The sequence below is a fragment of the Pollicipes pollicipes genome, unplaced genomic scaffold (assembly GCF_011947565.3).
Source record: "Pollicipes pollicipes isolate AB1234 unplaced genomic scaffold, Ppol_2.1 Scaffold_3447;HRSCAF=4054_pilon_pilon_pilon, whole genome shotgun sequence".
Classification (NCBI taxonomy): Eukaryota; Metazoa; Arthropoda; class Thecostraca; order Pollicipedomorpha; family Pollicipedidae; genus Pollicipes; species Pollicipes pollicipes.
The window spans coordinates 30444471-30460148 of NW_023596297.1; the positions used below are offsets into that span (position 1 = coordinate 30444471).

At 52.9% G+C, this 15678-nt stretch overlaps 1 protein-coding gene across 1 annotated transcript; it reads left to right on the forward strand.

Annotated features, from left to right (window-relative positions):
* Window positions 1-30: 30 nt before the first annotated feature.
* Window positions 31-10249, forward strand: LOC119092422 (histone acetyltransferase KAT6A; the record flags this gene model as incomplete). The annotated part of the gene is made up of 4 exons (XM_037215384.1): window positions 31-721; window positions 7106-7388; window positions 8137-8246; window positions 10166-10249. Coding segments are annotated over exons 1-4 (1110 nt in total), but the record flags the coding sequence as incomplete, so codon positions are not given.
* Window positions 10250-15678: the final 5429 nt, after the last annotated feature.

Genomic DNA, 15678 nt, shown 5'->3' on the forward strand with positions numbered 1-15678 from the left:
CCTGTACGAAGGTGGGGTATTTTTCTAGCATGGCGTGAGGTGGCTGGTGAGGGGCGCGCTGTGGTGTTTCGTGTTGCCTGGTGAACTTATGGCTTCGGCAAAGACAGTGGCAAGTTTGAAAAATCGACAGTGTGTCAAGGATTACATTTTGACCGCCATTGACCAGCTGAAGCAGCGCAAAGCTCGTCCAGATCGGTACCGCATTGCCTATGTTCTCAGCAAGCAATTCGGAGTGGATGTTGAAGCTGCTAACGACACATTGGAGCAAATGACAGATGAACACAAGATTGTTCGGGTGGACTACAAGGGTTCTGTGAGCTACAGAGACATCAGAAACTGGATACGCGTCAACGATAATATTCAAGGGATATCCATGTACGGAGGTGCCTTTATCCTGAATTCTGATCGGGCTAGTGCTGCCATCCACGAAGCGGTCAAATCGTTAGCACTTGATAAAAATGCAAGGACAGTGACCTTGGCCGAGGTGGAAAAATACTTCAAAGACAAGGCACATAATCAATACACCACCGCGCCTTTGGCCGTCGCGCTTCAACGTGAAGTGAACGCCGGGCACCTGCTGAAAGCGGGCGTCAATGTTTTCGCTCTCCAGACATCGAAAAAACAAAAACAGGAGATGATGGTAAACCGGACAGAATCACCTACATCAGAGGGGACTTCAGATGGAAACGATGCCATCAATGACAACGGAAAAAGAGTAAAGGTACGTCGTGTCCCAGTTTTGGTTTCATGCGCGCATGGTAACAATATTACCATTCCGATCTCCCCATTCCTAGGGCCTAGATTCAAGCGCAAAGTTTTTTCTTTGCATGTTCCCAAGCACCAAAAACACATATATGATGGCATGTTGTGGATTACGCCCTGCAATGCTTCCGTCCTGACTGTATACATGTGTGTCCCCGGTGTTTCAGGGCCTTCCCGTGTCATTGTATTTGATCGGGTTTCTTTAAGCTTGGCGTGAGTTAGCACCGATTGGGTGGCGAATAAGGTCAGCTCCGTGTAACTTTCTACATGCTGGAATGCGGATCACACGCGCCACGCTTATGTTTTCAAATCGTCAGCAAATAACGTGCGCTTACCGTTCGCTGTTTCGCATCGGGCAAGAACCAGAGATGAAACAACCGTAGGTACCGGGTACAAGGAAATGCTACGAACAGACGACTTGCGCCGCATTCGCTTAAACGCACCGCTGCCAAATTAACGTGTGTAGGCACAGGAGTTCTGTTATTGGGGAAGGTAAAGAGGTTCAACGCAGGCGCGTGCCCCCAGCGGCACGGATTCTAGTGAGGCCTGGGAGTGAGGGTGGCGGGGGCGTTGGATTTTAAAATTTAGCGTTGGCCATATATGTGTACGTTGCCATAAAAACCCTAGCCTCAAATGTCAGTTGAGAGTACCTGTTACGCCCATTGGGGAATACTGGACAATGCGGGTCCATGTCGGTCAGACCAGCAACAACGGGCGGTCTATTCCCTGTCTGTTTGAACCTTGGAACAGTCTTTTGCAATTAAAGCCGTACCAAAAATTACAAGTAGGCTTGGGACCGGCGTATATTTCACATTTATAATTTTGAGCTTGTCCTCCGAACAGATAGGCAGTTCGCAGCAACACGAAAGTGTAGATCCTACCTTCACTCAGCTCGACCACCACATTTCAGCACCAGTTCGCGATGCTGTAAATGCTAATCCTTTCCTATCATCAATATACAAATCGCAAAGGCGAAGAACATGCTCGGGCTGCCTTCTAAATGTACGAATTGGTGCTCTTAAGGCGCTCAAAGGTACTGAGTTCAGATGCATCATAGTTTTCGTACGCCCGCTAGCCGTCGCCCGATATTAGCCACAGAGCAGACTCCGCGCGGCTGGGGAGACTGCAACGCCGGGTTTAGGCGTTTTGTTTGTTTCAAGACTTGCGAGCGCGCAGGTTAAAACGAATGTTACAACATTTTCCTCTATAATTGATGATAACAGAAGGTTGAAAGGAACCCAGGCGAATATATCACAAAGTCTTAGAGTCCTATCTGTTATTTCACTCAACCATTGTACAATGAATAGCGCCGGCAGATTATTCCATGCAGTTTTTAATGGCTGCTTCCTGTAGTCCGTTGACTTCAAAATGCAAGTAGTATGGTATCTTCCGGCAGCTTATGACTGCTTTTAAAGTTAACGAAGGGAACGCAGAACAAAACAATAAAAATCGCGCCCCCTGTAAACCCAGTGGGCCCTATCTGGTTATCTCGTTGGAGAGGGGCCCTTTCACCATCGCGAAACCCCTTGTGAGCCATATGCCCTCCCCCTACCAGACCTTGTGCTCCTGCTTTCTGGGCTTTATTTTCGCGTATACTCTAAAACAATGCCCGTATACATTAACATAAGGGACTGAGATAACCAAATGCTACTATTTTGGGCGTTCATTTTCCGTTTTCAGCACCGAAAAATTTTCACCTCTGGCTCCATCCAGGTTATCTTTTTGCGCGTCGTACTACGGGCAGAATATTATCGGCCCGCAGCAATGCGGGCGTACAGGTAGTCGTAGTGATAAATCTAGGCTACAACTTTTTGCACGTCAGAACATTAAAACAGTTGGCGGGAGATATGTATGATCATTAGAACATTGGTACTCAGCTAAGAAGTGACGTCATCGGATGTCAGTTTGCCATTGCGTATGGCCCGAAGACTTTCGCAAAATGCTGGACTGCTGTGCGAGTGCATCATTAAAATATTGTTTCTAATCTCTCGCACTATGTCCATGAGTTGGGAACAGCCTGTCTGATTCCTACAGAACAGTACTGAAGGCAGCGTTTCCATTAGTAATCCATTTGGTTTTATTAGCAATCCGGTTCAGTCCGGTTGGCACGAGTGGTTTTGGGTTTGGGGCACTTGTTGAGCAAAACTAGCCACGCACACTTCGTGCGGAGGGTTAGCCTTACAACGTGGTGCCGCCGGCCCGAGTCTTGGTTGATCCTCGCTGGCTAGCTGCCAGCTGTCCTGCCCATCATACGCCAGCCCTGGGACTGGTACAACTGTAAAATGCTCTAAGGCTATGAAACGGGCATGTGACACAACATGGGTGCAAAATGCCTACTTCATGGAAGCGAAACCTTCAAATGATGCAGAAGAGGCCTTTCGGGACGGAGAATTGGCGCATTTTCTGCCATCGCTGTGGTCTTGAGCAGAGTGAGGGACGAAAAACGTGTGACATGAAGATGCACTCATGCTGTTGCAGATGAAGAGAAATGTTGGTGAGAAACAGGGTTACTAAGATAACGTCCCTGGATATTAACACGCGACCGGGTGGCTGGTTGGATGCCCTTGGCTCGGGTGGGGTGGATGTCAATTTGACCCCCCTGAGATTTCAGGAACTGAGAGAGCTACAGACACCAAGTTCACAAGGTGTGTTAACCTGTACGTGAACTCCCAGGTCAAATTTTTGGCCTCCTAGGTCATGACCTTCGGGTGAAAAATGTAAGACAAGGTCAAACTCCAAGTTGGTCTCCAAAGTGTCCCCAGAACCTACAAACTTGTTGGAAGAAAAGGTCAATCATTCGAGGTCAGTGACCTTGTTTGACCTCCAGGTCATGGTGACCAAAATCATGGAAGACCGCCTTGAGTTTTGGATTTGAATGAACGAGAAAGATTAAGCTAGGCAGTTTGTTCCTAAACACGAAATGATGACTTGGGTCATTTTAGGTCAGCAGCCTTTTCTGACCTACAAGAAATCCATGGGAGATCCCAAATGCGGTTCATGTTATCACTAAATTATAAACGAGCACCAGAAACTACCCCAAACAGCGAGCCCTAGAGAAGGACAGCAGGTTAATTTTGGCCCTGGTCTGACCTTCATATCTGACCCTAGGTCAATGAAATCAGGCCATTCAATTGTTGCGTTGCCTAAGAAAGCATCTCAGAGATGTATGGCTTCGTCTAACTTTCCGTTGTTCCATCAGATTAAACGATTTCCTTGAAATTGACTACACTGAATCGATGGTCCGACTTTAACCTGCCGTAGGTCTGCGATTTACAAGGCACATCCCATCTTTTATACCGCGCGATCCACTATCCAATTTTTTACAGTGGTACAAAATGGGACTTGGTGAGATGGACAGGGTTCTTGACAGAAAATGAGCACCCTTTCAAAAATGAGTGCCCGTTTCCTAAAGAGTGAGCTACGCGGGATGAAAGACTCATTGGGCACCCTCTTCACAATAGCGATATCGCTATGGTATCGATCGTATCTCGCCGGGGAACATTGCCACTCCTCCTTGAAGTAACGCCCCTATGATCTTGAGAATCCCGAGGTGAAAATTGACACCTGTCGTAGGGATGAATTGGTTTCCGAAATAAAAACACCGGTATAGAGTTCTCCGCTGCGGAAAGTTTGTGCCAGAGGAATTCTAATATCGCAATTGCATGGCGTGACACGTCCGAGCACTCCCGCTCTTACGAATGAGGCTGCCGTTCGCGGAAGCCATTCTTGAGCTATGGTGAAATGGCCGTACCTGTTTGAGATCATCATGAATACGGGGCCAGATCTCGGTGCGGCGTTGTAGTAGCACGAGACCAACTAATTCAGGCAGGGAGGAAACGGGCGACCGAATTAGCAAAGACGTGACTCCATTTTCGGATTCGGTCATGCGCTAATACGCTGTAACCATGAATCCGCCCGCTTTTGGACGTTCTTAAGGACCGCTATCGACAACCAGAGCAGATAAGACGTATAGCGAACCACACGGTGTATGCTGCTGTACCGTCTGTAAATCACTAAGCGATGTCGGCGCTGCCTGGCCGTAGGTGTGTTCGGGGCCAACAGCAAAGCGCTCGGTGCCGTGAAAACCAGCCCGAGAAACACGTGCACTGAGGTCTAAACCGAAAAGGAGTGGGGCATGAAACAGTGTGTTTAAAAAGTGTCACGCAGAGAGCCGAACTGATGCCCGCAGATACCCACCCAAGGTATGTGCGTGTCGGCAGTACTTACCGTTGGTCACAGTCGCCGAGAACGTCAGCTATTCAAAATTCCTCAGTTTCGTCAATTGAAATTGCTGCGTCTTGCGAGTCCGAGTCTTGCAGGACAAACTCCGCTGACAGGCGATAGTTCTCGTGCTACGGTGACTCGGGATGTCTTGCGAGGCCGAGTCTTGCAGGACAAACTCCACTGACAGGCGATAGTTCTCGTGCCGCGGTGGCTCGGGGTGTCTTGCGGGTCCGAGTGTTGCAGGACAAACTCCGCTGACAGGCAATAGTTCTCGTGCTACGGTGGCTCGGGAGACCGAAGACGATATGACCGGCTGCTCCCATGACAGTGAGCCTGTTCTCGAGCCTGACCAGTGCCTTGTAGGTCTGGCTGCTGTTAACGATGTCTTGTTAGGATTCTCGGCCTGGACTTAGCACAGGTGATCCCTGGTCGTGCTGTTCTGGTGGCCTCCCAAAGGCGCATGGGATTTGACACGCCGCGTGCCTGCAGCATAACGGTGAACAGCTGCCTGAGCTGTCTTGGTGTTTGGTGCCTGCTGCCTTCTCCAGTGTCTTGGTGTTTGGTGACTGCTGCCTTCTCCAGTGTCTTGGTGTTTGGTGGCTGCTGCCTTCTCCAGTGTCTTGGTGTTTGGTGACTGCTGCCTTCTCCAGTGCAGCAAAACGAGGTCCTCCATTGGCATTTGGGCCTTTGACGATGTGGAGGATGAGGCGCGGGTGAAGGTAGTCCTGCTGGTTCGCGTGCACGCGTACATCCATCCGCTCGATTACATCACCATTGGTGTAGTGATATGTTCGGATGTGATGCGGGCGGCCCGGGTTGATGGCGATGTGTCCTGTAAGTAACATGTATAAACACAGAACACAAATGTGCTGTCACGGATAAACAATTCCTCAGGAATCTCTTTTTGGAAACATAACCCAATTCGTTGATTTCACTGGTCGTTTCTCATTTTTGCTTTATCCGTCTCTACTCAACTGACAAATTCGCAATAACATATGACATATGTTGACTTGAGACTCATTTAAATAAAAGACGCAATACATACCAAAATAACGTGACAAAATTACGGATTATAGTCCTTTGCCGAACGCCTAATGATCCATGACCGGTTCGTTGTGTTACAGAAACGTCAGTCAGCATTTCAGCGTGCATTCAGTCCCCCAACGGAGCATTGCTGTCTAAAATATGCGGGTCTTTTTTGATATAGTCAATTTTTTGTAGGTAAATAAGTCTCGAGTCATCGTGTCTTGTATATGACCACCAACCGACTCAAACAAGGACTAAAACTCGTTTGCAATGCATCAGCACGCGGCGGTCTACGCTATTTGCTTCTTTAATAGATTTCAACTGATACGAAACTCGGACAGGAAATGAGCTATTCCGTAACCAGTGGCCCTCGCAAATTGCCGCTCCTTCACGTACGCCATGAGTGACACTAGGTAGCCTGATTCATGTGCTTTTCCACGACATTGATCGCGCGTTGTTACTACCGCGGGGCCTGGAATAACGGAGACGCAATGCCGCCATGTCCTTCACACCGAATCACGTTAACTAATGCAAACACAAGCTGATGGGGCGCAAGCTGTGGAACGTCTCGTCCGGGCTGACGAACCACGTCGGCTCGGCGGTTTGCGTTATCTGAGTTGCTCCCCTCCCCCCCCCCCGCCCCATCAGTTGGTCCCGCACGTCCGCAGCGATCCGACGCTAATGACGCGCACGTGCTGAAGCTGAGTCCTTGCAGACTTCTTCGCTGTGATGTCGTACTGGTTGAAACACTTGGGACCTGATATCTGCGATTTTTGTTTCCGAAGGCCGCAGCTCCCCGAAATTCGCAAAAAAAAAAATGACGCGAATCTAAGTTGAGTCGTGATTCTCCCCAAATCGTCCGTTGACCGTGGTTGGCCCGGGATCTTCTCCGCAAATCATCCGTTGTTTGACCCTCATAGCCCGTGGGTTGTCTCGACACCATGTGATATCGATCAATATTAGGGGCGTGCGGTCGGGTACCATCGACTGTTTCCAGCTAGCCCACCGTTGGCCGCTGCTCGGGCTCCCTGTTGAAACTGCACCGGTCTCTGAAAATGCCCCAATTGACGGGTCTGTTTTCGTTTTCCCGCAGAAAACCAAGGTGATCTTCGACCCGAGCGAGACGCGCCCGACGCAAACCGACCAGCCGGCGGCCAAGCGAGCCAAGAAGATGGTGATGAGCGCTCTTAGCTCGTCCGCTGCCGCCGCCGTCGCTGCTGCCCCTGCCGCGGCCACCGCCGCCGCCACTGCAACCTCCACGTCCACCGTCACCACTACCGCCTCCACGACCGCCCCGGCCAGGCGTGTGTGCAACTTCTGTCACAAGCAGACCAAACATGAGGTGGTGCTGGTGTGTCGTCAGTGCCAGACGCCAGGTGAGTGGGATGTCAACCTTACCCCAAAGGCAGGTGGGTTGTTAACCTGACCCCATAGATCTGTGGTTGGTGGGCTGCGATTTGACCTGAAGTTTGGTCAAGGCCATTTACCGATTTTTAAGTGGCTGACTGGCGACCTGAGCTCAGGTCAGCAGGCTAGTGACCTGATCCAAAGCTAAAGGGGTAATTCAAGATGAGTGGCGCGATGATGTCACTCGAGGTCGGCGGCGCTCTGGTATGGGTCGCTCTGCTGCCGCCGCGGCCCGCCCTCTGCCACCTTAACAGCCGAGATTTGAAGCAGCGACAGAGCTGACTGCTGTGTATTACATGGTGCTGTGTGCGGGCGGCTCTGTGTCAGACACTGTGTCAGCTCAACCGGAGCTGGCGGCGCGGCTGCGCCGGCGGTGCTGCCCGACGGATTTGCGATCGGAAAGCCCCGTGCTCTATCCTCGACATGGTTAGCCTCCGCTGACCTTGTTTCTAAGGGCCATGACGGTGGCCGAACAGAAGCGGTTGCTGTTCTTGCTCTAGAAACAAAAACCCACGTGACGCCGCACTATTGGATCTCCTACCGGGAGTTCCATGTAGGGTACCTGAACCGCAGTACTGATTTTTCTCGATTGGGTACTGCCATAGGACGAATGAGGGTCGTGTCCTCCTGCTCGTCCATCGTCCGATCGCAGCGGGTCGTGTTTTTAGTCACTGACTCAGTACCGGTCTGTGCTCACCTTGTGCTCGTGCTCTCCAGCGCACCCGAGCTGCTTGGGATACAGCAGACGCCTGGCCAAGGTCGTGCAAAATCACCCGTGGACATGCATGGACTGCAAGACCTGCAAGCTCTGCCGGGACGTGGGCGGGGTGAGTGTGCGACGAAGGGGCCCCGTCATACGTGCCGGACCAGAGACGCCCATAGCTCTCCAATCCGTTCCTGTTGGCGATGCTCTTGTGCATTGTGATGTTGCGTTTTTGTCAGTTGGTGCAGCTGCCAGGCGCCATATGACCAGGATAATCAGCGTGATAAATTCGCCATCATCATTATCAGTGCACCTGCGAGTAACATTACCATACACACCAGCATTACTATTCGCATTATTTTGGTGTCATGGACGGCAAAACTGAAACATGGAGATGCATTGACATCCCGACTAAAAAGTACATCAATAGGTGCAAGGTACTACGAACAGTAATTTCAAACCTACGGGCCTAGCCAGCTGGATTTTTTTTAGACAGCGAGTCATAGTTTTGACAGGCTACCAGTATTCCGGGAATGATATAGATAGCTCCGACTCATTGTTTCTGTGAATGCTTTTCTGTAAACCCGTGGCTGCAGACACGATTTTAATTAAACACGCATCACGCACCGAGGCACTGATCGTATTCGCTAGATCAGCCATGGTAATCTTTGCACGTTGAGGCCCAGTCGCCGACTTCTTATAAGAGCAGATTCAGTAATTTTCCTTTTTGGTCCTGTGCTCTTAATATTAAAGAGTTCTAGAAGGTTCTGTACCCGCCTGTATTCCAGCCTTCAAGTGTTGGTCAAGAAAAATGGTCTCCGAAAGGGGACTTCTCTGTCCGGTTGCTCGCGTCACGCACGTGCTCAGTAAAGCTCAGACGAACAGGGCATATGGACTTCCCCGACATAGGCTTTGTTCATTCCATGCATTTTCGCACAGCTCACACCTAATTTTTAAACCCGATGCGGATGCGTGGTATCCCCGCGAGAACCAGACACCATGAACACGATATTTTTGAGCGTCGTACCATTCCACAGATCTCTGCGTATGCGCAGTTTGATTTTCTGACGATGTGTAAGACCTCCCAAAGCATACGCAAACGCTTAACTTTCAAAGGCAAATTGATAGCGCGAGAAGTTGTAAACGCCAGCGACGTTTGTCATTACAGGTTTCCGTAAAAGGACACGACTTCCGTCAACAGGAAGCCGCGACCTTGTCAATCGTCACTCATTTTGATCACTATGTTCGGCCAAAAGATACATTGGATACACGGTTTCTTAGGCGTCGGGATTCACGGGGCTGAAATTAAACTTACTTGCATATTCTCTTCGCATGAGACAAAGCAAAATGTGCTTAGCATTCGGAAACGAAGTTTCTCGGAGGAGACATGACACCGTACCCGGGACCTGTGCTGCCTTGCCTTGCCGTGTTGCGATGTCGTGGGCACTCCTCTTCTTATAAAAGACTACTGACACGCCGCCCGCCGCCCTGGCCGCAGCATTCGCGCACCCTGTGTGCTCTGCACGTCCAGCACCCCGTACCCCGCCCACTGTGTATGCTCTGCACGTCCAGCACACCGTACCCCCGCCCACTGTGTGTGCTCTGCACGTCCAGCACCCCGTACCCCTCCCACTGTGTGTGCTCTGCACGTCCAGCACCCCGTACCCCGCCCACTGTGTGTGCTCTGCACGTCCAGCACCCCGTACCTCTCCCACTGTGTGTGCTCTGCACGTCCAGCACCCCGTACCCTCCCACTGTGTGTGCTCTGCACGTCCAGCACCCCGTACCCCGCCCACCGTGTGCGCTCTGCACGTCCAGCACCCCGTACCCCGCCCACCGTGTGCGCTCTGCACGTCCAGCACCCCGTACCCCGCCCACTGTGTGTGCTTCGCACGTCCAGCACTCCGCACACCGTGTGCGCTCTGCACGACCAACACCCCGCCCACTGTGTGCGCTCTGCACGCCCAGTGTTCCGTTCACCCCGCACACCCCGTCGTTAGAGTGTCCCGCGCAGGCGGCCCAGCTCACCGGCGTCTGCCGCAGGAGCTGATATTCTGCGACAAGTGCGACGAGGCGTACCACATGGTGTGCCACCGGCCGGTGGTGCGGCGAAAGCCGGTCGGCGAGTGGATTGTGTCTGCAGTGTCGCGGGTGGCAAGCCCGGTCCCGGCCGGCCCGCCAAGCTAGGTGAGGCCGCGCGACGCTGCGGCTCGGGCGACGAGAGGGAGCACGTGGAGCCGTGGATGCTGTTTGAGAGTGGAAGCGGACCAGCTCACCAGAGCTAGTTTAGAGCGGTTCTGGAGCGGTTTTGGACGGTTTTAGAGCGCTCTTGGGGTGGGGTGTGTGTGGGGGGCCGGAGTGGGAGGGGGTAGGCGTGCACCGAGGAACGTCTGGCCACCTTCCGGCAGGCCTTTTGCCAAGGCGAGGCTGGTGACGGTTGTGATAAGTGCCCAGCTTTGTGTCTCTCTTTCTCTGAGGGACCTGGAGTGCGGAAAGGTCGTGTGGAACTTGCGACGGATCGATGGTCAGCCGCGACAGGTCGAAGGTCAGCCCGTTGTGATAACCATGAAAAGTTAGGATTGGTAATCCTGTGATGTACTGAAACAGGTCTCGCTGCCCGTTAAAACGCCATCAGCAAGCGTTGGCATCTGGTGCGTGCGCACAGCGAGATGTCAGCACGTCGCCGTCGGCACTTGACCTCAACCTTGACTTGACCCCTTGACTTCAGCTTGGAAGCCACAATCGCCGCCTGCCCGTGAGCTGCTGGCGAAGCCGGCGGCGGTGGCGGCGTCGCAACCGAAGGTAGCGCAGAAAACCGCGCCGAAGCCAGCACTAAAGTGGGCTCAAAAGCCGGCGCCGAAATCGGTGCAGAAGCCGGCGCAGAAGCCGGTGCAGAAGCCGGCGCAAAAACCGCCGCCGAAGCCGGCGCCGAAGCCGGCGCCGGTTGCGGTGGCGGTCCGGCTGGAGACTGGCCGCTGCAGCTGTTGGACGCGCCGGTGGACCCCAGCGTACCGGACGCTTCCGGCTGGAGCACCGCCGAGGTGGCCGCTTACTTCAGCCGTCACGGCTTCGCCCAACACGCCGACGCCTTCCGCAAGCACGTGAGTGCACCGCCAGCGTAGCCGGCCGGCGCGCCGGTGCTGTTGGCCGCGGGGCGCGCCGCTCGTCCGGTGCTTGCGGCCAGCGGGTGCGCCGCTGGTACGGTTGTCAGCGAGCGCGGGGCAGCATTCAGAGGGAGGCCCCCCTCCGGTGCCGGCTGAGTGCCAGGCGGTCAGACGCGACAGGCGGCTGTGTTAATGGGATAAAGGCGGCTGCCGTTCAGCTCGTGCCACTGTCGGTGGCGTGGTCCGCGGTGGTCTCGGATACAGCGTCTGAACTGTGATGACTGGAGCTATGCACACCGCCGTTTGAAAGCGTCACCTCGTGCCGTCTCCCACAGGAGGTGGACGGACCGGCGCTGCTGATGCCTGGCCAGGATGGACGTGCTGCGAGGCCTTGGCCTGAAGCTCGGGCCCGCGCTCAAAGTCTACAACCACGTCAAGCTGTTGCAGACACCGGCGCGAGCCTGTCTGGACTTCTGCCTACTCTGAGCACCGATAGATGACAGTCTGTGCAGCGAGCTTGCGTGGACTTCTCCCTGCTGTGAGTGTCAATAGATGGCAGATGTGGCGGGCTTGCGTGGCCTGCATCCCGTGAACGCCGATAACATGACGGGCTTGCTTGAAATTCTGCCTGCCGTGACTGGCGATAGATGGCACTTCCAGCGCCTCGCGGCTTTCGAATAATACGTCCGCGAGCTGTGTCCCTCCTTCATGTCATGGATGTCAGTGCTCGGATGTGGGAGGAATGTTTCACGCCGCCGCCGACACCCGGCCTCATGTGTGGTTCGGCGGTAGCGGCTGCGGTTATCAGACTACTTTCGCCACCGGAGTGACGGCTGATTGATTCGGTCGCCAGGCCTGTCGTGGACCGGGCCATCTCGGCGTGTAACGGCGTGAGGCGCTGGCTGCTTTCTCCGGTGTGTGTTGTCAGATGGCTGTTTTTCGCCGTCGGCTGGCAAGCTGAGTCAGTCAGAGCTCCGCGTGACACAGAGACCTCATGCGGTGCTTGGTGTGGCATCTCCCATGCTTCCCTGTCGGTAGAATCAGCTGCGTGATGTCATTAGCCGAGATCTCTGGTATGTGGAGGCCGCGAGCCAAGTGAAGTGTTTTGGTGGTTTGTGCAAGGCGGAGTAGGTACCGTGTATTGCCACCCCGGTGCACCGACGCCGTAAAGGCGAGACATATATGTACGTGCATCGATTTCCTGTGCTCGGTCTTCGGAATGGTTCAGGTACTCAGGTGGTCTGCGTACCCGGGTGATATGCATGCTACCCTTTTGTGACGGAGCGATTGGACGTGTATACATACATCAAAAGAGAGTTTTTGACCGGTGACGGTGTCGCAAGCCATACAGCATGTTTGTGGCCGAAGAAAGGCTTAGACATGTGGTGATCAGCAGGCGCAACCCTGGAAGATGACGAGACCACCAGGTTAACGAGGCAACAGCAGTTTTGCCACCAAAGAGCCATGCTATTGAGTGTTACAGGAAACCAGATGAATGACAATTTATTCCCGAAGGAAATGTCCTCGCTTCTAGTGCTGAGCTGAGGTAGCCAGTTTGTTGCCTACGAAGACGTTCACTACCATGATGTTTCAGGGTCAACGTTTTCGTGCTTGCTGAGCCGGAATGCGCTTAATTAGCCCGGCCGGTTACCTAACATCCAGGTCTTCTTATTCGGCATCCAAACTCGTTACGTAACGAGCAGTGATGACAGCCACGGCTAACTAGCTGACCACGAACCGCCGCTGTCGGCCCGTGATCGGCTGAATGCGACACCTGAGCCCTGCGCCAGCTGGACCGCATAATGACCTTCGCATGAATACGATGTAGCGCCTTTTGACGACAGCACGGGACGAGCGCGGCCAAAGGACGGCACATCAGTCATGTTCTTCCATTTTCCGATGCCTTGAAAACTGGAGATGCAAGGCCGAGCAGGAAAGGGAATAACGCGTAGGCGGTAGATGTCACTGGAGTCTTTTCCACGGATGACGCGTGGCAGAAGTCGTAGTTTGACAGCGCCCTGGAGGTGGCAGCACTATGTGTGTGCGCAATGGCTGGGTGGCGGCACGGTGCGTGTCGGGCCCTGCAAATCCATGACCCTCACTTGATTCCGTGCGCTGAACCAGCAACCGCAACCCCGACCCGACGACCGCCAGTGGTTTGAAGCGCGGCGCCCGCAACAGTCACGCGGCTGCTGGAGCACTTTCACTGCCCACAGGCCGCCGGCCGACGCCTGCACGCAGGCGCACGCCTCGCAAAATCACCAACGAGGCCCTGACCGTGACCTGGTAGGGCCCTGGCTTGCGGTCGCCCCGGACGGTGGCGCCACATAGCGGAAACACTCCTGATCCCGCAACCGACGCGCTGGCTCAGCGAGCCTCGCCAGAGCGACCAGGAGAGCGAGGGGGAGGAGGCAATGTGGTCTATGTGGTCTCCGATGTGGTCACCAGGGAAGCCCAGAGCCGTTTCAAGCCTCGCCAGAATGACCGAAGGGGTGACACAGCCTCCGATATGGTCACCGGGGAGACCCTGAGCCTTCCCGAACCTCGCGATAACGCAGCTGAACAAGAAACCTCCGAGAACATGGCTCACACATTCCAGAAAATCTGATACGCGGTAGTTACCCCCTAATGGAACCTCACTGCAAGGCAGCTGAACCGGAGACCCCCGAGAACATGACTCACACATTCCGGAAAATCTGATGTATGGTGCTTACCCTCTAACGGAGCCTCACTTCAAGGCAGCTGAACCGGAGACCTCCGAGAACATGGCCCAGGCATTTCGGAACATCTGCTGCACAGCACCAACCATCTAATAGCTTCTCCTTCCACCGACTATGTCAGCAATGTATGTCATCTATGCGTTGTGGCCAACCCTTGCGCACAGTGATATGATGCCTGATGACTGCCATGACATGAATGCAAGTCTGTTTGCTCCCTGGTCGCGACCTGCATGAGTAGTCATACTGTGACCTTCTACGGCGGTAATGCTTCTCGATATCTCCGTCACATTAAAACACGCAGGTTTTTTCATTTATCGCGGGATCGGTCTGACCCGCGGTTACTCGATGTAGATGTTATGTGTAGCTGACAACTGGTGGCATACTCGCGGGGAGGCAAGGTTTTTCGCAAGATGAGGCGTTACGTCGGTTAAATTGCAGATCTAATGCAGCCTTTCTCAATAAAATGGTTTTCATGAGAAAAATGGATGTGAATTAATCCGACACTGTGGTTTGTAATGAAAGACGTCTATTGTCTTTTCCCATTGGAATACACAACGAGGGGACACCGGAACGATTTGTGGTCATGACCGGTGAATGCCGAACATTTCAGCGGGGTTGAATCCGGTGCCTGGACGAGACAAATAGACAAATGCATCGTTTATGACTTGGACCGTTTGTTCGAGTTTCGTATGGCATGTTTGTTGTTTTCGGTGTATCGATATACAATATTACCTCAGTAAATTTATTTAGAACGTTTCGATCAGCTTTATGCCCAGTTTCAAGGAAATGACTACACTGGAAACATGCCGTCACGCACAGAACATGCATACCATTCTAGTTTTCATCGCACTCCCACGAAAAACACGCGATTACAACAAGGCTCAGCCGGCGTTCAACTATGCGCTTACGAGAGGAGGTAACGAAGGCACGTGCGCCTACGCACCGCAACGCTGCACTCATCAGAAATTCGCTTGTTATTAACCATACTAGGGCTTGCTACATGCTGTAAACGCCTCAACACACTTGTAACATTGTATATTAGAAATATGGCATCCATCATCAACCCACAAAAAAACACCTCGCGCAACTATTACTTTGCGACATGCCACTGGTAAGACAGACTCTCATCGTCTGGTGCAAAGCCACCGGATCAGAGGCAGTGAACTTGAACTTGATATGGTGGAATTGCGGTCATTTTCAGCCAGAGTACAGAAGTAAGTCTTGGATTAGAGCATGCCGCATGCAAATGTTTTAATGTGAATTATAGCATATATATATATAATATATATATATATATATATTAGATATAGATATATATGAGTGTGTGTGTGTGTGTGTGTGTGTGTGTGTGTGTGTGTGTGTGTGTGTGTGTGTGTGTGTGTGTGGGTGTGTGTGTGTGTGTGTGGTGTGTGGGGTGTGTGTGTGTGTGTGTGTGCTGGTGTTGTGGGGTGTGTGTGTGTGTGTGTGTGTGGTTGTGTGGTGTGTGGTGTGTGTGTGTGTTGTGTGGGTGTGTGTGTGTGTGTGTGTGTGGTGTGTGTGTGTGTGTGTGTGTGTGTGTGTGTGGGTGTGTGTGTGTGTGTGGTTGTGTGTGTGTGGTGTGTGGTGTGTGTGTGTGTGTGTGTGTGTGTGATGTGTGTGTGTGTGTGTGGTGTGGGTGTGTGTGTGTGTGTGTGTGTGTGTGTGTGTGTGTGTGTGTGTGTGTGGGTGTGTGTGTGTGGGTGTGGTGTGTGTG